This window comes from Canis lupus, chromosome 26 (genome assembly GCF_048164855.1).
Source record: "Canis lupus baileyi chromosome 26, mCanLup2.hap1, whole genome shotgun sequence".
Lineage (NCBI taxonomy): Eukaryota > Metazoa > Chordata > Mammalia > Carnivora > Canidae > Canis > Canis lupus.
The window spans coordinates 41,948,741-41,973,505 of NC_132863.1; the positions used below are offsets into that span (position 1 = coordinate 41,948,741).

The window sequence follows — 24,765 nt, forward strand, 5'->3', positions numbered from 1 at the left end:
ACATCGGGCTCCCCATGGGGAGCCTGCTTCTCCTTCTGCCTGTGTCTCTGCCTCTCTCATGAATAAACAAATATTAAAAAAAAATCACAGTAGGGAATTTATATTTTAATTTGAAGATATGTTATGATTGTTACTTATAAACAAGTTCTGACTTGTTTCTCAATATCAAAATTGCTATAAGCATGTACCCTTGAAATAAACAGACTCGTTAATGGTCTATCTTATAAAGGCCCAAACCCAATGTATACATTTGAGGGCTTTGGAAAATGCTTTGCTTTTTGCCCAGTAAAAATTAAGGCAAGAATTCAAACTAGTGAGAAATGATTGTATTTTGTCCCAAAGAGAAACCTCTCTTGATTTTGTGTAATGTTGTTTTTCAGAGTGTAGACAGTTCCTGAGAGGTTGCAAAGAGGAAATGACAATGTCAGCTCCTGGAATCACAGCGCCACCTGGTGAAGAGAAGGCTTGTTCAGGCAAGGAGTCCACGCGATCACTATTTGTGTGAGGCACCTAGTGCAAGGTCCAGCACACCCCCCGCCCCCCAACACACACAAAGTGAATGGAAATACACTATAGACTCTTGTTCAGGGTTGTTTTATATATTACTGTACTAATCTCTAATTACACATTCATTCCCACATTTATTTATTCATTAGTGTCTGTCAATCACCCATTTTCCCAGTTGGTGCTGTGATTACAGAGATGAAGAAGCAGGCATGATCTGTCCCCTTTGGTACTCCCAGTGTAACAGAAGAGACATATTTTAAAAGAAAATGGGTTAGAGAGACTTTTAACAGTGTTTCAAGGAAGAGGAGAGTGCTCTTTCTGGGTGGTGGATGTGTTGAAGGAAGATGTCTTGATGGAGAGACACAGAGGCTCAGTGTTGAGGGTGGGCAGAACTTAGCCAGGTGAATAACAGGCGAAGGGCATCTTGAATAGCAAGATAAGCAGGTGCAAAGGGCCTGGGGAAGAAGGGAGCAGGTATTATTCACAAATGGAGACTCAAGAAGATGGAGCATATGGAGGGGAAAGATGGTATGAAATAATGTCTGAGGTTGAGAGTAGGCTTTGGTAAGAAATCTAAATTATACCCAAGGTGCAATGGGAAGACAGAGAAGAATTTCAAAGGGGGTCATAACAAAATCATGTACAAAATTGTTGCTCCATATAGAAACTCACACTACTTTACATTGCCCGTCTCAGTAAGAATATTCAAACGAAGTAGGAGAGAGATGGTAAGGCATATGCAGTGGTAGCTTAGAAACGTACCAAATTGTGTGGCAAGTGCAGAATTTAAAGATGGAACAGGATATTGAGAACCAAGGACGTCTTTAGAGGACGGATTAAATCTTGAGTTAGATTTAAAGGCACCTCTGGAGGTCAAGAGTGATGAAGGGGCACAGAGGAAGTTCTGGCGATCATGGTACAAGCATGGGGAGGAGGTGACAGGGGAGAAAGTAACAGGACAGCTGTTGGGGATGAAACTTTTCAGTAAGAGACAGAGTTCCTAATTTGCATCAGCTTTTTTTTTTTTTTAGATTTTATTTATTTATTCATAAGAGACACAGAGAGGGAAGCAGAGACCCAGGCAGAGGGAGAAGCAGGCTCCACGCAGGGAGCCTGACGTGGGACTCGATCCCAGGACTCCAAGATCAGGCCCTGGGCTGAAGGCGGCGCTAAACCGCTGAGCCACCCAGGCTGCCCTGCATCAGCTTTTGACTTCAGTAAACCCAGGCAATTTTTTCTTTTTTCTGATTTCGTTTAGGAGAAAAATTCAGTCATCAGAATATTCCAAAATATGTACCTACAGGGAGGTTTACTGGAGGTCACAGATGAGTGGGTGGACCCTGCTTTCCATCTCTCTGGCATATGTGAAGTTTTGAGGGAAGGTTTCAACAAGAGACTCCACATTTTTTAAAAATCCAGATTCCGGGACGCCCAGGTGGCTCAGCAGTTTACCACCTGCCTTCGGCTCAAGGCATGATCCCAGAGACCCAGAATCGAATCCCACATGGGGCTCCCTGCATGGACCTGCTTCTCCCTCTGCCTGTGTCTCTGCCTCTCTCTCTCTCTCTCTCTCTCATTCTCTGTGTGTCTCTTATGAATAAATAAATAAAATTTTTTAAAAAAAATAAAAATCCAGATTCCTGGCTTTTTGTAAAAAGGGGAATTGAGCACCGGGCCCCTATTCCCTTGGAGGTGAGGAGCTGGGTAAGCTGGACAGTTGGATGGCCAGCTTTCATCTCTTGTCCTTCTCCTCCTTCTCTTTCCTATCTAAACTTTTCTTTAAATATACCATGATTGCCTACCTTTCTTTGGTATTAAAGATTCTCTTCACTCTCCCTTACTCACTGAGCTGGGATGAGAGGCAAGCAGATGAGGTGCCCAGCAGTGGACCTGTAAGGAGGGCACTCAGGTGCAGCACCTGGTCCTGCTCCCTTTTTGCCTGTTACCTTCCCCCTCTTGGATCAAATCTCAGTTGAAACATAATTTCTCAAGGACCATCCCAGAATAGAGTTCTCTTTAATTTACTTAAGATCTGCTCCTACAGCAAGTGAGATCGGTTTTCACTTTAAGTCAGAGATTTTTAAATGCCCCTTTAAAATATTTTTGTTCTAAATTTTAAAAGTAGATATTTTTCAAATGAGGAAAATAATAGTCCTGTATGTATTATGGCAAAACATTACTGACTTTGCCTTGAACAGCTGCCCTAACATGGGCACTAATTACTACGTGATACTGGGTTGACTCTGTTGCCCCTGACCCCTCCTGGCCAAGGTGAAGGGGGTAATCCCATCGAGGTTTCCTGTTTAAGTCTCAGAACCAGGAGCACGGTGCACATGGTGAGGATTTTGGAGGGCACTCATGGGTGTACTGCTACAAAATGAGCCCATTATTGCTTTGTGACAGGATCCGAAACCTGCATGTGTCGGGACAATTTTGTAGCTTATATGTCAAGCCAAATAGTTGGGTAGATGGTTTTTCCCCCCCTCGGTGTTCCAGTTAACATACTTACCATTTCTTGTATCTTCCTCATGAAGTTTTCATACTGGTAGCTACACAGTCTTTTATTATTGTCACTATTCTAAGTGTTCTTACAGCTATTAATAACACATAGTAATAAGGCTCGCCTTCTGACATAGTACATGATTCATTCATATATTTTTGAATATGGCCTGTCTCCCCTCACTAGAAAGCAAACTGCATGAGGCTAAGGAATTTTGTCTATGTTTTTTAGCATCTGTCTTTTTTAGCATCTGTCTTTTTTTTTTTTAAATTAAAGATTTATTTATTTATTTTAGAGACAGAGTGAAAGAGAGAGAGAGAACACACAGGGGCAGAGGGGGAGGGAGAGAGAAGCCAAGCAGACCCCAACGCTGAGCTCAGAACCCAGTGTGGGGCTCCATCTCACATCTCTGAGATCAGGACCTGAGCCGAAACCAAGAGTCAGGTGCTTAAGCAGCTGGCCCAGCACCTGCCCTGCTTGACCATGGTCAATGGTCAGTGAGTCACACTGATGACTCATGTCACCAATTCCAGAATCTTCATGGGCTACTTACTCCAGTCAGACACCAGCTCCTGCTCCCTAGAGCCCCTCTGCACTGGTCTCAGGGCTACAGCTCCAGATGCTACAATTTGTGGCGATATATGTGTGCCAACTGTAAGCTTCTTGATGTGAAGCACCTTGTCTAATTCATCTCTCTTTTTGCAATGGCATCTAGCATGGTACAGATTTCAAACAAACAAATGCACACACAAACTGTCTCATTTAGATCTTTGAGAAGAGAAGTCTGGCTGGTGACAAGTGCATATACCTGGAGGCTCTGACAGGTAAGCCCAAGGATGAGGCAGGAGGGGATCCACGGGGACCCTGAGAGGGCCTGTTAGTTCAATAGGCTTTCCATAATCATCTCCAGCAACAGCTGTCAGGCAGGAATGTAGACTCGAGGCCACCAGGACTTGGGTTTTACAAGCTAAAGCAGAACAAAAAACCTGATATTGTTGAGTGCAGTCTCCTAATTTTCAAATGTTGGTCCAATTAAAGAAAAATACTGTGTGGGCAAAAAAAAAAAAAAAACCCAAAGAAATGAATGAACCAAAACAGCATGGATCCAGTCAATGGCCGGCCAGTCTTCAACCTGGTGTAAGGGAATGAGTTCAGTCACCCTTAGTGGGGAAAGTATTCTTAAGTGGTGATTTTCCTTCCTGACCTGTGGTCTCCAATTATTTCCATTTGCACCACAAGCTGCTTTCTTTTGTTTGTCTAGATAGGTAGGGGAAGAACGAGGTTGGAGATGCTCAAGTTTAAGGACAGGAGAGGATGCTTAACAGAAGATATGAAAGTCCCCATTTGTACTTACAGAACTGATCCTCCTGCTGGGACAGAGATCAGCTTGAAGGATGCCAGGGAAGGGGAGTGAAGGGGGATAGAGATGGTGGGATACAGAGTCAGGAGGAGAGCCAGTACCAAGGTGGCCAGGGGTCAGCCCCCTGTCCGTGCACCTGTCCAGATCAAACCACACTGCCCCAGGCCATAAGACTCTGCCTCGGTGAACAGCCCCACCACCCAGAGCCCCATGCACAAAACGCTGCTGGCAGCTGGCCCAACAGTGCGTACATCCTTCTTCCTCTTCCTCATTTTCAGAAGCCCATGCCAGTTTCCTATGATTTTGCATAATTTGAAACGTCACTTATATGAATATGGAATGGGTTTATTTATTAAATAAATTTTTAAAGAATTCTCCATTTTCATTTCTAATATGGGAAATATGGATGAATATAACCTACGTAAACAGAAGAGCTTTGGGGTGTTCCTTAAGTGTTAAGAGTGTAAAGGAATGCACACGCACACACAGGAAAAAGAAAAAAAGAATTGGGAGGCACAGGTGTAGGTGGGTGTAGGTGTAGGGTAATTGTTGGGTGAGCATTGTTGAGTAGGTTAATGGAGGAGCACTTCCTTCCTTACACCGTGTGAACTGGCAGGGCACAGACATCTCACGTCCCAGAGCCAAGGTCATTTGTTTTTAGCTCTCTTTAAGGTATGCCTACTTCTTACAAGTTTTGTGGAATTGATGCAAGAGAACTTCCCCTCCGTCCGCTCGTGGCCCCGCCCCATCCACACCAGGCCCCGCCCATTCCCCGCCCAGGCCCCGCCCCCCGCGAGGCGCGCCCCCTGCCGTCCGCCGCGGGGACTCCGGGGCGGTTCGCCACACCCCCCACTTTCTGTCGGCCCACAGGGCGTTGCCTGTGCCTTTAATTGGCACGTACCAAGTGCTTCCAGGACACATTTCCTCCGCGAGTCCCGGGCGCTGGGGGCCGCGGGCCGGAGACGCGGTAGGAGGGGATGCGGGGGCAGCGCTGTGTGCGGCGCCGCTCTGGGCCCGCGGGGAGCGACTCTCCGCCCCGGCCCGGAGCGCGCCCTCGCCGCCCTCCCCGCCGCGCGCAGTAGTCCAGTCCCAAGATGGCGGCCACCATGAAGAAGGCGGTGAGTGGGGCGCTCGGGTGCGGGATGCTCGGGCCGCGGGGGGCGGGCGGCGGGGGGCGGCCGCCGGGGCCGGGCGCGGGCCGCGGGGGGGGTGCGGCTCCGCCGGCCGGCGTGGCGCGGGGGCCCGAGGCTGCCGACCCCGAGGGCGGCCCCGCGGCGAGGCCTCCCCGCGCCGGCTCCCCCGGGCGTCTCCTCAGCCCCCACCCCCAACCCCACCAGGGCCGGCCGAGGCGGGGCAGCCGGGTCGGGACCCTCGGGGGCCTCCCCCCACCCCCCCCGGGCAACCGGGTCGGGACCCTTGAGGTTCCCCCCGCCCCGGGGGCAGCCGGGTCGGGACCCTCGGGGTTCCCCCATCCCCCCCTCCCCAGGGCCGCCGGGTCGGGACCCTTGAGGTCCCCGCCATCCCCCCGGGGCAGCCGGGTCGGGATCCTCGGGGTTCCCCCATCCCCCTCCCCACCCCCCGGGGCCGCCGGGTCGGGACCTTGGGGTTCCCGCCCCCCGCCGGGGCAGCCGGGTCGGGAACCTTGAGGTTCCCCCCCTCCCTCCGGGGCCGCCGGGTCGGGACCTTCAGGGTCCCCTCCCGCCCCCCCGGGGAAGCCGGGTCAGGACCCTCGGGGTTCCCCCATCCCCCCCCGGGGCAGCCGGGTCAAGACCCTTGAGGTTCCCCCCATCCCTCCGGGGCAGCCGGGTCAGGACCCTTGAGGTTCCCCCCATCCCCCTGGGGCAGCCGGGTCGGGACCCTTGAGGTTCTCCCCATCCCCCTGGGGCAGCCGGGTCGGGACCCTTGAGGTCCCCCCATCCCCCCGGGGCAGCCGGGTCGGGACCCTTGAGGTCCCCCCATCCCCCCGGGGCAGCCGGGTCGGGACCCTTGAGGTTCCCCCATCCCCCCGGGGCAGCCGGGTCGGGACCCTTGAGGTTCCCCCATCCCCCCGGGGCAGCCGGGTCAGGACCCTTGAGGTTCCCCCCCTCCCTCCGGGGCCGCCGGGTCGGGACCTTCAGGGTTTACCCCCAACCCCGGGGCAGCCGGGGCAGGACCCTCGGGGTTCCCCCGGGGCCGCCGGGTCAGGACCCTTGAGGTTCCCCCCCTCCCTCCGGGGCAGCCGGGTCAGGACCCTTGAGGTTCCCCCCATCCCCCTGGGGCAGCCGGGTCAGGACCCTTGAGGTTCCCCCCATCCCCCTGGGGCAGCCGGGTCGGGACCCTTGAGGTCCCCCCATCCCCCCGGGGCAGCCGGGTCGGGACCCTCGGGGTTTCCCCCGCGCCCCCCCCCCCCGGGGGGCAGCCGGGTTGCTACCCTCGGGCTCCCCCCCTCCGCGGTCCCGGCCCCGCCCTCGCCCTCGCGGTGCAGCAGCGCGGGTCGCGTGGACCGCGGTTGGCATCACGCCGGGCCTTTTACCTGCTCGTGGCCTTGGAGCCCCGCGGGGGTGCCCCGGGCGCCGCCTTGGCCGGTGAGGAGGCCGAGGCCCAGAGAGGCGGAGTCTCGAGCCCCGGGTCGCGCCCGCCCGCATCCCCGCCGGACGTCGCGGCTCCCGCCCGAGACCCTGGGTCCCGACGGCGGACGGCGGCCCCGGGCCCAGAAGCCGGCGGCTGATGTACCCGATCCTCCCGGGAACTTAGCGAAGACACGGTTTCCTCCCACTTTACAGATGGAGAGACTTAGCAGAGCAGTCGGTGGCCTCGAAATGACTCAGCTAATGAGCAGAGCTGCAGTTCAAGCTCCGATTTTATGTTGTTCTTCCCGAAGCCCACCTTTTATCCCACTAAGCGAGTGTGAGCTCCCTGTTTACAGCTTCTAATTCCCGGAGTCCCCTCAGGTGTCTAGGAATACCTAGACAGGAGACAAATAAAATGGGGAAGGGGGGGATGCTAATAATGCCTGGTGATTACCGAGGCCCTCCTTTGTATGATGGGCTAGGTGGGCTCGGTTCTGAGCGAGCCCCACGCATTATTTTAATCTCACACTCATTTTCAGAGGCTGCTTTTATCTTTATTTTACAGATGAGGCAACTGGTCCACAGCAAATTAGCATTAAAGTGAGCACAACTCTCTAGAGCCCATGTTTTCAAATTTCCTTGGTGTCTGATGGGAGTCCCCTGGCTAAAGGGATTTGCTTGCATTCAACTGCAAATTCCTTGGCTCCCCTACTCAGCAATATGCTCTGTCTGAGCCACCTGCCTCCTTTGTAGGGTGCTAAAACCAGGACTGCCCCAGGCAAACCAGGGGCGATTTGCTCACTCTATTGGTCTGTCATCCACAAGTTCTTACTGAGTGTCAGAGTAGGGTTCAGGGTTAGGGTGATTCAGAGGAGTATGAAACTTTGTGAGACTCCCTCCATCTCTATTTTGTAGTTTACAGGGGCCCTTTGTTAGGTGTGGTCTTTACTTCCATAGAAGATGCTAGTTGTACCCCCCCCCCCACCCCGTTTGACAGGTGTGCAGACCAAAGGGCAGAGAGACGAAGTAAACGTTGAGAGAATGGTAGGGAAATGATTTGAACCTTGGACTTGGCAAAACTTCATTGCCAACATATTTTCATTCATTCAGCAAACTTTTTCAGCATGTAACGTGGCACAATTTCAGTTTTTCGGTGATAAGCAGTGATGAGCAATAATAATGCTTATACACCCTTACCCTCATAGCATCGTAGAACCGTAGAACTTACATTCTGCGGGGAGAGGCCGGCATTACTCAGTAGTCACACAAGACTAAAATTCCCAGCTCTGCGAAGAACTATGACAGAAAGGACTTGTGACACGAGGGCTGGAGTAAGGTCTGCTTTGTGACCAGAGAAGGCTTTCGTGAGAAGGTGTGATCTATGCAATGACCTAAGGAGAGGAAAAGGAAGTTGGGAAGGGATGGGGCATTCTAGAGAGGGAGTATCAGCTGCAGAGCCCCTGGATGTGTTTAAGGAAAGGGTGCCCAGGATGGCAGAGAATCGGGGGAGGTTGAGCCAAGATGGTAAATGAACATATCGAGGGGTGGGTGGTGGCCAGAGCATGGAGGATTTTCTTCATTATCTTAGTCAGACTGACATGATATGTGCAGCAGCCTCCTGCAGGTGTTTTCCAGCGTTGTGAGCATTTCTGATGGGTTAACTGCATGTACACTCTGGCCCTCTGCCCACTCTGGGAGCAAGCAGGCATGTCAGTGAGTGGGCATGAAATATCATGGGGATAGCCCCTTGAGTTTAATAAAAACTTTGCAATTCGGAATGCTTTACCTTTGTAACATGTTTATGTCCCAGTGGGTCATGGCTTTTCTGGTGAGAGCATTTGGATGAGGTAATTCAGTCCTCTCCAAAGGTCTGCTTTCCAAGATCTGGTTCTTGGCCTTCAGAGGACTGTGTTTGATTTCTGTCCTTGATCCTGAGTACAGTTGTCCCCTCCCCCAGAGAGGCCAAGGAAGCCCCCTTCACTCCTTATCCCACAACACTGCAGCCCCTAACCTATTTTGTTTTCCCCACCACGTGTATCATCATCATCTAGCATCATCTTGCCCACCTTGCCTTTTGCCCACCTCCTTCTCTAGAATGTAAGCTTGCAGGTATTTGTGAGGGTGGGACTATAGGGGGGTGGGACAGCCTCCCTTTCCACTGTGCCTGGCACATGGGAACCATTTACCAAGTAGTTGTTAAATGAATGACTGTGGGCATGAAAAGTGAGTAAAAATACAATGCAAAATTTTATATCGTGGAGATTTGGCAGACACCTTTAAAAAACAAAAATAAAGGCAGACCGAAATTGGCCAGAGTTTCCTTCTGGGCTTTTTTTATTTTTTTATTTTTTTTATTTTTTTATTTTTTATTTTTTAATTATTTATTTATTCATGATAGTCACAGAGAGAGAGAGAGAGAGAGGCAGAGACACAGGCAGAGGGAGAAGCAGGCTCCATGCACCGGGAGCCCGACATGGGATTCGATCCCGGGTCTCCAGGATCGCGCCCTGGGCCAAAGGCAGGCGCCAAACCGCTGCGCCACCCAGGGATCCCTCTTCTGGGCTTTTAGAACACTGGTGGACTCAGCTGTCAGCCCACATTCTGCCGGTGATAGCCAAAGTCAGCGTAGGACAAGACCCAGTGTGGTTCATGTCCCTCTCCTAATCCTGCAAGGTGCTGAGTCTCAAGAAAAGGGCCCAGTCGGGGTCCAGGGAATTTTAATTTCCACTTTGAATCTTGAGTAGTCCTATTTCTCTCTGGCCTAGCAGAATTTTCTTTTAGATCTTTGTTCTTCCTCTCTAATGATTTTTTTGGGGGGTAAGCATTGTTCAGGAAATAAAACATTTAGTTATCATTTATTAAAAGGCAGCTCCATCTGCAGGTCCTCAGTTTATCACCTCTGCAAGGTAGGAGGAACTGGCTTCCCCGTTTTACAGGAAGAAGCCTGAGGTGGCTCCAAAAAATGGAATAATTTGTCCAAGGTCCCGCCTGCTTGGATTTGAATCCATTCTTACTATGTTGACCACTCTGCCCCCAATAAAAAATAAGTCCTTCCTCTTTGAGTTCCCATGGCTTTGTGAGCAAGCAGTGAGCACATTTGGCTTTCCTGAATGCAGGAGTCCCTAACCTCTACGGGGTGTGGCTCCCTTTGAGAATCAGGAGAACTGTGAAGGCCCTTCAGAGGAATGCGCAGACAGGATATGCCATGCTGCACAGTGTCGGGGGTAAATGGACTGTTCAGTGTCTGTGGATCCCCAGGTAAGAATCAGCCCTTCCCTGCCAAAGTGAAGCTTCACGCAATGTCGGAGTGTTCCACAACAGTGAGATGAAAACAGAAGCCACTGCCAGTAGTCTTGGAAGGTGCTGACTTACCACTTTTTGCTGTAAACAGAACTCCGCTGGGTGGTGTACAGTTTAACCACGGACTTCACACACTGCCTTACACAGTGACTGTGGCCCTGAGGCCCCAGTGAGGAAACCACCGCTAAGGAAACGGACTCCAGGCCCCAAGTACATGCTGGGGGCTGCTAGGAAAGGAAACACCTGCTTTGGAAAGATAGAAACAGGTGGCCAAATTCCTTCACAACCCTGTAAGAAACGGTGTGTATGTGAGTCTGATCAAGCCGGATTCAGAGTCACATTCAGAGACCCATATATTAGCCTCAGCTGTGTGTCAGGCCAGCCCCGCGGTAGTTGCTCTCATGAGAGTGACCCCGTTCAAGCCTCAAGATGACAAATGCATCTATAAATACATGGTATGGGATCCCTGGGTGGCGCAGCGGTTTGGCGCCTGCCTTTGGCCCAGGGCGCGATCCTGGAGACCCGGGATCGAATCCCATATCGGGCTCCCGGTGCATGGAGCCTGCTTCTCCCTCTGCCTGTGTCTCTGCCTCTCTTTCTCTCTCTGTGACTATCATAAATAAATAAAAATTAAAAAAAAAAAAAATAAATAAATACATGGTGAAGTTTTGAGAAGCTCAGTATTTTAAACTCTTCAGGCAAGCAGGAACTCTCTAGAATTCTCCGTTCCCTGTCTGCTTTGGGAATTGCTAGTTCTTACGTAGGCAAAACCCCTCAAATCCCAAGATACCTAAATATGGGCTTTCCTTTGGTGTCTGTAGTGCAGCTCAGTGTTTCCCAACTTCTGTATTCCTAAGTCATGCACAAGGTTGGCCATTCAAAGCTCTGTGTATCGTGATCTAAAGGAGTTTTTCAAGATACCCTCTGGGGGTCTCTGATGCTGAGCCTGATGCATGTGAAAGTGTCAGTTCTGTGATGAGAGCCCAGGCCAGGGGCGGGCTGAGTTCTAGGCATCTGCCTCCATGTTCTGTTCATCAAGCTCCAATCTCATTTGACACAACAGGTTGCCTTTCAACCTCTGGGGAAATAAAAATGTGCATCTCTTATGTGACAGGTCACAGGAGACCAGGTGAAGGGAGGAGGCATGGTTGTTGTGAATCATTACAAAAGAGCAAAAATAGGCCTGATTGAAGCTCACTCTCGCTCGCTCTTTCTTTCCCTCCTCCATCGCATTCTAATCAAGGGCTCTTGTTCTTATCTTATAAATGAGGGGAAGCTCCAAGGAGAATCTAGTATTTAATTTCTTTTTGTTTCTTTTCTTTCTTTTTTAATATATGGTACCCCTTTGAGAACCCGGTGAAAACCAAGGACTTCCTGTTGCCTCTGACAAATGTGCATGATTGCGTGTCCACATGTGTTTTTACATTCAGTTTCTTTTCTTTTTATTTTTTTAAAGAAATTGGCCAGAGTTTCCTTCTGGGCTTTTAGAACACTGGTGGACTCAGCTGTCAGCCCACATTCTGCCGGTGATAGCCAAAGTCAGTGTAGGACAAGACCCAGTGTGGCTCATGTCCCTCTCCTTATTTATTGATTCATGAGAGGTAGAGACATAGGCAGAGAGAGAAGCAGGCTCCATGAAGGGAGCCCGATGCAGGACTCGATCCCAGGACACACCCTGAGCCAAAGGTAGACACTCAACCACCGAGCCACCCAAGTATCTCTTACATTCAGTTTCTAAGAGCTGGTGGACCTGTCTGGACTCTGGAGTCATACTTACCTGATTTGAAATCGAATTCCACCACTTAATACTGGCTTGTGACTCGGGGGACATTATCCTGTCTGTGCCACACTTTCTCCATCTATAAAATAGTGCTACTTCCTAACGGTCATACTTAATAAGATTCATTGAAGGGTTTGCAATGATGATAAAGCACTAGAAAGTTCTTGATACATAGTAAGAGCTCAGTCAATGTTAGCTATTTTATACTTTGTCATCTAAGTACTCTATAATTTTATTTACAAATGTAATCACACTATTTCTAGACATTCAATTTTAATCATTTTATAGTACCTCATATCCTGTTCTTAATGATGACATGTAAATAGGGTCCGCGTTAAAAGAAACATAATTTTTACCATGTGTGGAATACAGCCACTGAAATGCATAGTAACTCTCTAGCCAGTGTATCAATTGCATTAAGCATTAGAAACCGTCAGGTTCCTGACAGCTCCAATAAGCTTGTGTAGGTTTTAACTCTGAGAGAAGAAATTGGTATGAAGCCTTTACCAGAACTCATTACCACATCATTTTTGCTTCCTGGGTTATCTTGATGAAAGAATGTTCCAGCTCGAGAAATTCTGCTCTAGACCAAGGTTGGCTGACTTACTTAGTTCAGGACTTATTCTTAATTGTTGTTCATATTTGAAATGTTTTTAGGCTTAGGCATTATTCCATAGACTATCGGAAGAGATTATAGATGTATGAACAGATCTGGAGCTTGTGGAGCAAATACTTATAAGGCCTTTGTGATTTTCTGTACCATTTGCGATTCTTGACTGTATGAGGGCAGATAGTTTATTGAATTATTTCAGAGTTATATAAGAAGCTAACCTATAACTTCTCCAGTAAAATTATAAAATATTGAAATATTTTCTCAGGCTGCAGAAGATGTCAACGTTACTTTTGAAGATCAACAAAAGATAAACAAATTTGCACGGAATACAAGTAGAATCACAGAGCTGAAGGAGGAAATAGAAATAAAAAAGGTATTAAATAAATATTTAAGAAAAATGAAAGATCTTTATACTATAGGTGTTTTTTGTTTGTATTTTTTTGTTTGAGAGAGAGCGCGTGCAAGCAGGGTTTTGGGGGGCATAGGGAGAAGGAGAGAGAGAATCCTAAGCAGGTTCCACGCCCAGCATGGAGCCCAATGTGGCTTTTGATCCCACAACCCCAAGATCACGACCTTAGCTGAAATCAAGAGTCTGATACTTAACCCACTGAACCACCCAAGTGCTTCTGCTATAGCTTTTTAAAACTGAATTCAGTAATACATGATTCTATTTCTCTGGGCCCGTTGTTGCATCTGACATAACCCACTCTAGTTAGTTGAAGAAAAAAAGACCTTGCTTAAGGGATGTGTGAGAACTTCCAGAGTGTTGAGGGGGTGAGCCTGGGCTGGCGCTCCAGGAGCAGACCCCAGAACCGCGTCTCCTGAGAACATGGCTGGTGCTGGAGCTGCTATTGTTTCCGGTGATCCCAGAGCCAGCCGCGTCCTCCAGCACGGGAAGCTGCGCTGCAGACCTGGGAGTGCTGGGTGGCACCCCCGGCCCTCGCCCCAGCCTCTGCCCACTCCCAACTCGGGCCTGTGCTCAGCAGCTCCTATGTGCTCCTCCGAGCTGAGCTCCAGTTCAAGGCCAGTTGACTGGTGGAATGTGGGTTCATAGCTACCTTCATCCTCTCATCGAGCAAGGCTGAGAAATGGAGGTTTGCACTGTTTTCATTCTACCACAGGAGGCAGAACTCACTAGGTGGAAATTGGCGGAGTAGGACACATTTTGCGTGGCCACAGATGCCCGCCGTCCCCCACAGATGCTTTTAGCATTCTGGAAACAGCTAGAGGCAGTGAGTTAGCTTTTAAGCGCTTCCCTAGGAAATGCCATGGAGAAATGTAAGAAAGTCTTATGTGAGTGTGGTGATACCTTTGTGAAAGGGTCTCTCACAGAGTTGGTGTCCCCAGATTAAAGTTGGCTCTTCACCTCCGTCAGGGAATTTTAATTATGAGTGTGCTTTTCATTGCCATTTACTTTTGTGTTTCTAGAAACAACTCCAGAATTTAGAAGATGCTTGTGAGGACATCATGCTTGCAGATGATGATTGCTTAATGATACCTTATCAAATTGGTGATGTTTTCATTAGCCATTCTCAAGAAGAGACACAGGAAATGTTAGAAGAAGCAAAGGTATGCTGGAGTCTTTCCCTGGGTGAGGGAGGCTGACTTCCTTTAGGGTGTGTGTTGTTATGAAGAACACGTTAATTCTAGGTGTAGGGAAATAACGGGGCCTAGGTGATACTGCATGGGTTTTTACAACATCCCGGGCATGCCATGAAATGAAAGCCTTGGAGGCATGATCTTACGTAATCCCAACAAGGGCTCTGGGAGATGCAGAGCCTTCGTCCCAACTTAGAATTGAAGGTCGGGGCTGAGAAAGGTCATGGGACTTACTCAAAGTGACATGGAGGGCCTAGGTAGCCTTTTGACCCCAGAACCCATGCTCTAAACTCACTGTGTGGAAACTATAGAATATTACGGGGTAGAAGACAAAAATCACCTATAATCCTACTACCCAGAGATAAGCACCCATAGTGGACATTTTCATTGGTTCTTATGTTTTCATCTACTCTTTTCTCTGCGTAAGTTTACTTCACATTTTGGTCAGTTAACATTCTACCAGAAGTACTTTCTCATTCTATTTAGTGTTCATTTGTCCAGCACATCTTCACTGAGGGCCTGCTCAGGGCCAAGCACACGTGCTTTGAAAACATTTCTGATGACTGTCTCACATCATGCGGGTGGACACTGATTCAGTTCACTGCCCTCCTGGTGTTAACATGAATTGGTTCCCAGTATTTTCCTACAGTAATGTTGTAGTGAACATTCTTACACTCAAGTCTTTTTCACGTTTAGGATTCTTTTAGGAAATAATCAGGCAGGTGTCATTACTGGTCAGAGTATGGATTTATGGACAAAATTTGAGGCATTTGAGACATGGTATGAAATTAGTTTCCAATTCACACGCCCTCCAGCTGTCTGTGAGAGGAGCAGTCACGTGCACTTAAGACTGGTAGCTATCAAACATTTTCTCATTCTTTTGAAGTTTGCTTAATTAATATGAATATTATTTAAAATATTAGTCTCTGTTCTTCAAATGTCCTGGAAAGCAAAAATTCCTCTGAATTAAACTCATGTTTAATAAGCCTTGGGAAGAACTAACATTTCTATTCCTGAATCTTTCTATGCAGAAACATTGGTGTTTTCCCTTATGTATAAAACCTTTTTCTTTCACGGTAAAATTTTATAGTTTTGTTCTTTTTTTTTCCCACCATCCTCAGATACTCTTGTGGAATATAGGTTATAGTTTTTGTCACTGCTGTGAACGCACTTCCCTCCCTGTACCCCACACAGACAGTGAACCTTTATTCTGTTGTTCATTCATTTATCCATTCATTCCAGAAGTGTTTGTTGAGTGCTTACTCTGTATCAGGTTCTGCCATGAACCCCGATACGGGGAAGACAATGAAATATGCCTGGTTCCTGCCTGCATGGAGCATATAGTGTAAATGTAAAGAGAAAGTTCAGCAAGTAAAACTAGTAATGAGTGGAAGGTGGTGTGGGCAGAGAGGTGACTGTCGGAGCACGGAGTAGAGGAGTGTGTCTGCTTAGGTATCAGGGTCAGGAGGGCTCCCTGGGAAAGAGACAACGCAACACGAAGTGGGTCTTCACTAGAAGAGGGGACGGGATGTTCCAGACCAATGTGGAATGGTCGTTTGTTAAAGTGATCATAAAAAGATCATGGTGCAAAAAGGCCACTAAGAGAAGTTTTGATTAGTTGGAGATTTGGGAGCCTCTGAAATTGTGCCTTTGTCTTTGAAGAACTCTGTCCTAAAAAAAAAAAAAAAAACTCTGTCCGATGAGTTGATAAATTGACTTTATTTTAGCGGAGATTGGGAGACTTTCTTTGCAGGGTCAGATAGCAGATACCCTGGGCTTTGTGAGCCATCCAGGCTCTCTCACAATTGCCATGGAAGCAGGATGTGTAAATGCATGCCCAGGGCCACAGTCCAGTAAAACTGCACAAACAGGTATCCGGCTGGATCAGGCCCGTGGGCTGTAGTTTTTGCTCACCTGGCCCTAAGGCGAAGCGGAGCCTTTCAGGGGCTTTTAAGAAATGAGTGATACATGATAGGACTTGGCTTTTAAAATAATTTTCTTGCATGTCATAATTTCACTATGAACTAGGTTTTCAGGGTAGAGAAGTTTTATCTCCTTTCTAATAGCTGTATGTCATCTTTGTTTCTCATAGCTGTGGTTCTCAAACTTTTAGCAGGCATCAGAGTCCCCCAGAGGGCTTGTTGAAAATTCTAATCACTGAAATCCCAAGAACTTCCAAATCAGAAGGCCTGGAGTGCAGCCCCAGAAGTTTCCAAGCATTCTGGGGGCCGTATTTTGAGATTCAGTGGCCAGGCTTCGAAATGAATAACATTGTCAATACTAGGCATTCTTCCCCAGTTCCTAATATTAATGGGTATGCCATTTGTGCAACTTCATATTTTCTTGGTTATGTTCAGGAGAAATCCTTTTTTTGATTCTGGCCAGTAAGGAACTTCTGACATTCCATGCATTTCATGTGAGCAGCACTGCTCTGTGTCAGAAATGAGGCACCCGTTACTACTGTCTCTCAAAGTGGCTCCAGGGGCCCAGCAGTTGGTGAAAATTTCTTCCAGATTCTGACTATAAGTTGTTATTCTTAATTATTGGTGTTAGTGTGAATTTTTATCATTTCTTCTCGTTTCATAGTTATTCTTGAGAAAGTTGGAAGAGGCTGTGTTGGAAGCCAGGCCTGTGATAAAACTTGTTTACCAGAAGTATTTGTATAGAGGTTCTTTATTAGGGTATGATAATTTGGGAATTAATTTTCTTTTTTATCCCTTTTGTTTTTTAAATCAGCAAAAACTGAGAAGATTGATTTGATTCATTCTATAATAAGCAAATATAAATTATGAATTAAAAGTATCCACATTCAGACTTTTGGTTTAGATTTAATTATCAGTGTTATTTAGCTGCCTGTCCCAAGTTTAGAAAGTTTGACCTAAAATTCTTCCCAAATATTTCATCCACAGATGCTCAGTAACCATCCATTGAATAGAATTAATTTAAATTATTTTTTTTCCCCAGAAAAATTTGCAAGAAGAAATTGACGCCTTAGAAGCCAGAGTGGAATCAATTCAGCGAGTGTTAGCGGATCTGAAAGTTCAGTTATATGCAAAATTCGGGAGCAACATAAACCTCGAAGCTGATGACAGTTAAACATTTTATAATACTTTTTTTTAATTTGTTTAATAAACTTGAATATTGTTTAAAATGATAATTTCCCTTCTTCAAATGATATGGAAAGCAAAACTTTCTTTTTTAAAATTTTCATTTATTTAATGGAAACTTGCCTATTTTCACATGTCTTGCTTATTTATTTTATATTTTTAAAAGAAGACAGTATTCATCTATGTATTTTGCATAACGATTCTATCAAGTGTAGGGGCTTTATGTCATGTTATTAAAATCGGTTAAGCAACCTTTTATGTTTCTATATTATCATTCAGAATATGTGTTGCAGTTTTTATTTATAAGGAAGTCTCACGGTTGTGTCATGTTGTTTATATACATCTCTTCCAGTTGCTGTTCAGAGGTGGTGAAAGCACTACAGAAAGATCCCATCCTACATCTGTCCACTTTACTCACTCTACCATCAAAACTTAGTCAAATGCTAAAAAAAAAAAAGTATATATTTTATTTAAATATACATATATCATGTTATATCTGGACATAAATGTTTCACAAGTCTTTTACGTATGTATCAATGTCCTAGATCTTAGTAAAAGAACCAGGTAGTGCTGAGATATGTTGGGGCATGCTGAGCTTCATACATAGAGCAGAATGACAGAAGAATATTTTAGAAACCAAGAAATGTATCAAGAGGAAGAAATATTTAGGATTTTTTAATCATAAGTTTCAGACCTTATTACAGAGCTTTAATTGGGGTTTATACTGATAATGATGATGTTAAACAGCTATGTATTTAAAGATTAAGCTTTTCTCTTCAAGAATACACTTACCCTGCCACCACCACCCCCATACACATTTTGGGATTCGGAAGGACCTAATTTTATTAACTTTCCAGCAGGTGGCACTGATACACCAAAATACCAATGAAAGGATCATAAAAAGAGGCTATTTCTAGGATTAGGTATACATAATTTTAGAGGCAGTCACTTTTTAACCTTCAAGGCTAGACATTGCATATGTCATGTTTTTGGTTAAATACTTAGAAGCAAATCAGGCTTAAAGATAAAATATGTAAGTCTAAGATTCTAAAAGACATAAAAGCAAACTTTAAATTGCTGTGAAATGTTCCCAAATAGTCCTACTCAGATTCTAGAAAATAATCCTTACAAGGACACTTTTCTTGCATGCATTTGGTTGGTACTCAGAGGGGTGAGACTAGAGGCATCTATCATGAGGGTATGGTAGGGGATAGGTCACCCCCTCAAATTAGAGGAGTTTGAGAACATTTTCACCAAGATTCTAAAGGTGGAAGGTAACCACTAGGAGGGCCATGTACCTTCGGAGCCAGAGGAGGGAGCAGCCACTCTCTTCACTCTGGAACTCAGGGAGGGGCTGCCTTCATTTGAAGCAGGACAGACCTAACCTGTGACATCCCTACAGAGACAGCCCAGAGACTAGACAGCCGGCCTCATTCTCCCTCCAAAACCCAGCCGGTGCCCACCATTGGCCAAACCCAGTTGGAATCCAGGGGTAGTTGGCTGGAGGCGGTCTATCTCCGGTGGAGAGGGGTGGTACATGGATGCATCTGGAAGGCCAGTGGAAGATCTAGCACAGGATGGTGGCTATGGCCGAGCCATTTAGAAATTTTAACAACAAAGGCTTATCTCACATGCCAGAAACTGAATTATGTAACTGACCAGGACTTAAAATTTTGTGAATGCATGAGCAAGTAAGCCTAATACAAGAAAACATCCAATGTGGGTGAGGTGAGGGGCAGGGGAGATCATTATATTTTGTTGCTAACTTATTACTTTGTTTTCTTTATTTACCTGTAAGGTTCTAGGACAAAAAATATTTAATTGACATTTTAAACTCATTTCTGAAGTGTCCATATGCCTGATTTTTGCCAGTAGGGAGGGCTAGGTGAAGATGTAAACAGCATGTCCTGCATCAGAGGAGGTGGCTAACCTCAACTGTAGCCACTAGTTGCCACGTAGAAGTTTGGTCTGGACTTGTCACCACTAACTTTTTTGACAGGGAGACCGATTATTATTTTAAGCATTTTATTTAGAGGGCAAGTGGGCAAGTAGAGAGTGGGGAGCAGAGGGAGAGGGAGAACCTAGCAATCTCTGCAGAGTGTGGAGCCGGATGCGCCGCTCGCTCTCATGACCTGAGCTGAAATCAAGAGTCAGATGCTTATCTGACTGAGTCACCCAAGCACCCCAAGAACCGTGATTTTTATATGCAATCACTCGATCATTAATTCTAGGCCGCAACTTTTTTTTTTTTTTTTTTTTTAAAGCGGGTTAAACAGAAGATACTTGTAAAACAGATTTGACCATCAGGCAGTTTGCAAACTCACGTGCACCGTAGGCTGCATCTTATCTAGGCTTTGATAGGAAGTAGGAAATAGGTTATTTGTACTGAAAGCCACAGGAGCTGGTGCTACTGAACTTTAATTTTTAAATACCTCTTGAACCTGTCCATTTCTTCCCATCTCCACAACCACCACCAGGCTTGACCAAGTCTTAAGAGCTCTAGTCAAAAGCAGGCAAACGGGGTGGTCGGGGAAGGCTGTGCCAATGGGGATAATTTGACAGCTGGAGGCCAAGGAGGAGCCTCTAAAGGGCTTTGAGTGCAAAGGTGAGCTACATGATTAGAGAGGTATTTTATTTTAATATTTTTTTAAATTTTTTTAAAATTTATTTATGATAGTCACACAGGGAGAGAGAGAGAGAGGCAGAGAGAGAAGCAGGCTCCATGCACTGGGAGCCTGACGTGGGATTCGATCCTGGGTCTCCAGGATCACGCCCTGGGCCAAAGGCAGGAGCCAAACAGCTGCGCCACCCAGGGATCCCCTAGAGAGGTATTTTAGAATAATTTGGCGGTTGGTAGGTAGTTTCACCACAAAGATGGAGGTAGGGACACCTGATACTCTCACACTTCCCCTGGTGCACAAGATCAGTTGGCGGAGGACTAGAAAGGAAGACGCGGGAGCTGGAGAGCAGGTGGGGTGTACAGGTGCGGACAGTGCTGTGGAGAGACCAGGGAAAGGGAGGAGGGCAGAGTCAAAGAATTTGGTTCTGAGCACAGGCCAAATACAGCCTATGACAGGTTTTCATGGGCTCTCATAGTTTAAAAAAGTTTGAAAAATTTTCTTGCCACAGTAAAAGTAGGAGATCTCACATAAAAATTCAACTTGGCAACATTGGGGCTGTGTTTCCAAAGGACAGTCTGCAGCTGCTCACCCGGGGGACAGGCAGGCCCTCTCTGATGCAGCCTGAGCTCACGCCCCTCATTTATGCCACCTGCGCAGCACCTGTCCCTTCCGAGCCCCAGCAGCCTGCTGGAGCAGTTACCCAGGTAGGGCGGCCAGAAGTGTCTCCTTGGCCCAGGAAGGACAAGGAGGGAAGAGGAGGATGACAGAGGAGGAGGAGTCTGGCCTTGGACGTTGGCAGTTGCTAGGACGGCATCTACATGGAGACGGGCAACTGGCTCTGGGAAAGGTGGGTAGAAACTTTCCTCTATTTTTGGGACAGGAGGGGCAGGAGACTGGTGGTGCGGTTGCCCCCAGGAGAGCTGTCCCTATTTGGTGGCAAAATGTCAAGGCTGGGATGACAGAGCAGCTGAGGTCCAGGCCTAGGGAGCCAGAGTGGGCTCTGGAATCTCCAGGCAGTGAGACCTGCCCTGGGTCTCCCAGGGGATGCTTGCAGCCAGGACCCTGGAGTACAGTGCCCACCCTGCCCTCTATGGGCTCAGAAGGGAACAGGGCTGTGGGGCAAGGAATTGACATTGGCATCCCCACTTCCCAGCCCCCGTGTGAGCCTGGGACTGTCTCCACTCCAAGCAGAACTGGGGAGATTTATTTAAGGATCACTCTCACCCTAGGGAGAAGTGCTTAACATTAAAGGCACATATACATCACGGGGTCCAGGGGGGCAGTATTGTTAAGATGCCGGTTTGGGTTGGGGCCTGAGAGTCTGCATTTCCAACATGCTTGCAGATGATGCTAATCCTGCACTGGTCACAGGCTGTGCATAGGACAGCTAAGGTAGCCTGTCACGACAGGGGACTTAGGAGAGAACACAGGTGTGAGGGAATAGGACTGGCCAAGGAAACAGTGGTTGCAATTGTGATGAGAGACCCGGGGGGAGGACAGGATCCTGGAAAGGTTAGAATGCAGCATCTTCCACTGGACTCAACCCCCAAAAAAGGATTTTCCCCATCAGTTGTGATGCTGTGGGATAAAGTGGATGTTGCCTTCAATAACTATTTCATAGAAACTGGGGGCGGAGCCCAGTGTCTTAACAAGCCCTCCAGGTGATTCTGACTCAGCTAAAGAACTAGCCTGCCTCAAATAATTCAGTCTGTCTGGGGGTCGGGGAAGGAGACTGAGCACCAACCGAGAATTCTTGATGCACAATCCTAATGATGAGAAGAGTAACAAGATATGGGAGCAACCAAGGAGAGTGACCCATCCAGCTTAGGGGTGGTGGGTGGCTACTGGGGTCGTGTTGTTGCTGGTGGTGAACAGGTTATAAAAGATTAAACAGTGGGCGATGTGAGATTCGGAGCAGAAGTGAAAGTAGTTTTACAAGAAAGTTAACGGGAGGGAAGGAGACAGACTACCATTAATGCCATTGCAGTGTAGATGGAAGGATCTTTTGGGGGCTTGTTTTACTTTTGAGATCGGGGGATGTATGAGTACACATAGAGTGGATGGGGAGGAATCTGGGAGAGAAAGTGATGAGAAAAAGGCAGGAGACGACATGGTGGAGCACAGCACGGGAAAGAGCCATGTGAAGGAGAGATACCACCGTACTCTGACAAACAGCATGCTGGAGAAACTCAACATTGGATGTATTACTTATAAAACTCTCCCTTGAGAATAAATGATAGAAAACATGCAGATTCAGATCAGTGACTAACTGTGGAGGGGGAAGAAGATGAGATTGGGGAGGCAGAGGCAGGGAGCTGGTCTGGGGGCACACGGCGTCACATTTCAGTACATGGATCATGTATGTGCATGAGCTCCGTCAACGACGGGACGCGTCTACAAAGTCCCGTTAGTTATGGCACAAATCTAAACTGGAGAAGCGTGCCTGTTGTGGAGTTGTTGCTAGTATTTAAGTGCATCGCTTTCAACGTTGTTTCGTGTCATTTGACATAAAGTGGAGCATTGGGACTCTCCATTTTTGAAGGTAGGAAAACAGCAACTCAAAATAAGAGTCTTTATTTTGAGTATAAAATAATGTATAATATCACACATATGTGCATGTACTGAACAGAATTTAGAAGGCTGGTATAAAATATTTGGAGAACGGTAACTAGGGCTTATTTGTGCTGGGTGCTTCCCAGTATGTTGTTGTCTGGGATGAGCCTCTGTTGTGACGTCAATGGATCACTCCAGTGACTGTGACACCAAAGACCAGTGCGGAATGCTTATGCTAGCTGCCATGGTTCTGAATGCTTCTTATGGATTAATCCTTTCCTATCCTGTATTAACCCCTTAAAGTACAGTCTCTCATCACCCCTCATTGTACAGATGTGGAGATTAAACTCGCCCCTGCTCTCACAGCTTCCTTTGCAAACAGGCTATTAATGAACGTGCACGCTGTACTTTGAGAGGTATTTCGTTTCGTGATTTCACTTGCGTCTTTTTAGTTACCAAACAGAATTTCAGAAAGTTTCTTAAAAATGCTTATAAATGTATGGTGTATATGGATGAAATAAAAATATTAACAGAATAGGAGAAGGCAAAGAACGGAGAGGAGTTGATTGAAAAAGGGGAAAGGAAATACATTGACCACAGAGTCAACGTGCTCCAGGAGTGTGCGCTGAGCTTCTGGGTAGCGGAGGCAAAGACAGAAAAAAATAAGTAATACCACATTACAATGAGTGGTATATGCCAGTATCTCAGGAGAAAAGCAATGTTTTCAGAAGATTAAACTGAAAAAATTCCTCCCAGTGGGCACCACTAGCCCAGTGGGCACCACTAGTCCAGTGAGCACTGCTTCAGAGCACATGGGAGCACAGAACTCACATGGCCAGTCCCTGTAGCAACACAACAATTAACCTCCGTCCAATGGAAGCAAATCAGAGAGGCTGGTTATTACCATAACATCCAGGCACAGCCTGAGCACTGGTCATACGTATATTAATCTGGTCTTCACAACTCTGGAAGGAACAATGCTGCCATTATTGCCATCTCTGTTTTACAGATGAGGAAATGGCAGCAGGGCTTCACAGCTGTGCACACAACCACCCCACTGCAATACTAATGTGCAAGTGTGGAATCTTCTGGCAATTCCCCTTGATCTAATGGGAGTCCATAGTAACTTCAAATCCCTTAGAGTTAGAGAGCAGAGCAGTGATGGCCTTGGTCTAGGAGCCGCCTTAAAAGACCCCTCCTACTGGGAACACATTTCAATTTGATCCTGTGAGATGAGAGGAGGCATCTGGTTATACCCACAGAACATCTGGAATCTTGAATTTGGCTTTCTATACCACTGTGCACAGCAATACGAGGGACATGGGAAAGGTCATTTCTATTTGAAAGGGACAATGAATACTAGTCATAATCTCTCATTTGTTTTGTAATAATATCGCTGACATTCACAATCATACTGCAGTTGGGAGTAACGTTGGAATCATTGCTAGAGTTTGTCTGACTGGTGTCAATAAAACCTGCAATAACAGGGATGTGGATGAGAAAATGTACTGAGAAAATGAACTGAATTCTCCTCAGGATGTGATTGCAATGGAAATTAATCATCCTGAAGAGGACTTGGATTTCATTAATAATCTACCAATTATTGGTTTAAGTCATGCAGCTTAAATTTGTCCTGTCCGGATTACAAGAGCTGGCCAGTGGCAAAAGGACTGTAATTCAATTAAACCAGCACCAAAAAAAAAAAAAAAAAAAAAAAAAAAAAATGGTGAAGCTGGTGTAGATGTCCCCTAACATGGTCCACATCTCTCCATCTCCATCTTTTCCACCTTGGCCTGACATGATTGCTCATCAGGACTAGGGCTCCTGTCTCTTAATGAGTCCTCCTGCCTCCTCTCTTGCTTACACACACTTCCTTTAATCCAGACAAATGTTTTCAGACTACAAATCTGATTAGATCACTCTCTTACCAGCACTCTTCCTCCCTTTCAAAAAGTCAATGTCCCTCTCTTGGTGAGATTAGTGGAAAATTCATCACATGGCCTTTTGGGTTGAACCCTGCCAACCTCTCTATTTCCCCTTTCCTCTCTGCACTAACCAGACTTCCTTTGTCCCAGTTCCCCACATTTGCTAGGTTCCCTTCATAGGACCTGTGTGCCCTTCCTAAATCAGCTCCCCACCTCCTCCCCACACCCCCATCACTGTCCTTCGGGCGTATACAGCCATTCCATATATATTTATTGCCATATCTTCCTCCTTAGGCTGAAGGTAGGGACCATACCCATGTACTGCTGCCTCTTGTATTCCCAGCCCCACCA

General features: G+C 46.8%; 1 protein-coding gene and 1 long non-coding RNA gene across 5 annotated transcripts in view; one reads left to right on the forward strand and one right to left on the reverse strand.

The window, feature by feature from the left end:
* LOC140618656 (uncharacterized) overlaps positions 1-7,061 on the reverse strand; it is a 20,229-nt gene extending 13,168 nt beyond the window's left edge. The window contains exons 1-3 of one of the 2 annotated variants that reach the window (XR_012018722.1): positions 6,880-7,061; positions 3,816-3,974; positions 172-962 (exon numbers count right to left, since the gene is read on the reverse strand). This is a non-coding gene — a long non-coding RNA (uncharacterized lncRNA). Of the gene's footprint in view, positions 1-171; positions 963-3,815; positions 3,975-6,879 lie in introns of those variants that run through there. The other variant, XR_012018723.1, reaches the window with a different exon arrangement.
* On the forward strand, positions 5,286-17,567 carry PFDN4 (prefoldin subunit 4). 3 transcript variants are annotated; one of them, XM_072801470.1, is made up of 6 exons: positions 5,316-5,485; positions 7,130-7,253; positions 7,482-7,516; positions 12,875-12,982; positions 14,038-14,178; positions 17,173-17,567. In XM_072801470.1, the coding sequence occupies exons 1-6, from the start codon at positions 5,462-5,464 to the stop codon at positions 17,302-17,304; spliced, it is 564 nt and encodes a 187-aa protein (XP_072657571.1). In that variant the 5' UTR covers positions 5,316-5,461; the 3' UTR covers positions 17,305-17,567. The 3 variants fall into 3 exon arrangements, with proteins under 3 accessions (XP_072657573.1, XP_072657571.1, XP_072657572.1); XM_072801472.1 differs by lacking the exons at positions 7,130-7,253; positions 7,482-7,516 and having other exon boundaries at positions 5,286-5,485; XM_072801471.1 differs by lacking the exons at positions 5,316-5,485; positions 7,130-7,253; positions 7,482-7,516 and adding an exon at positions 10,130-10,174.
* The last annotated feature ends 7,198 nt before the right edge of the window (positions 17,568-24,765 follow it).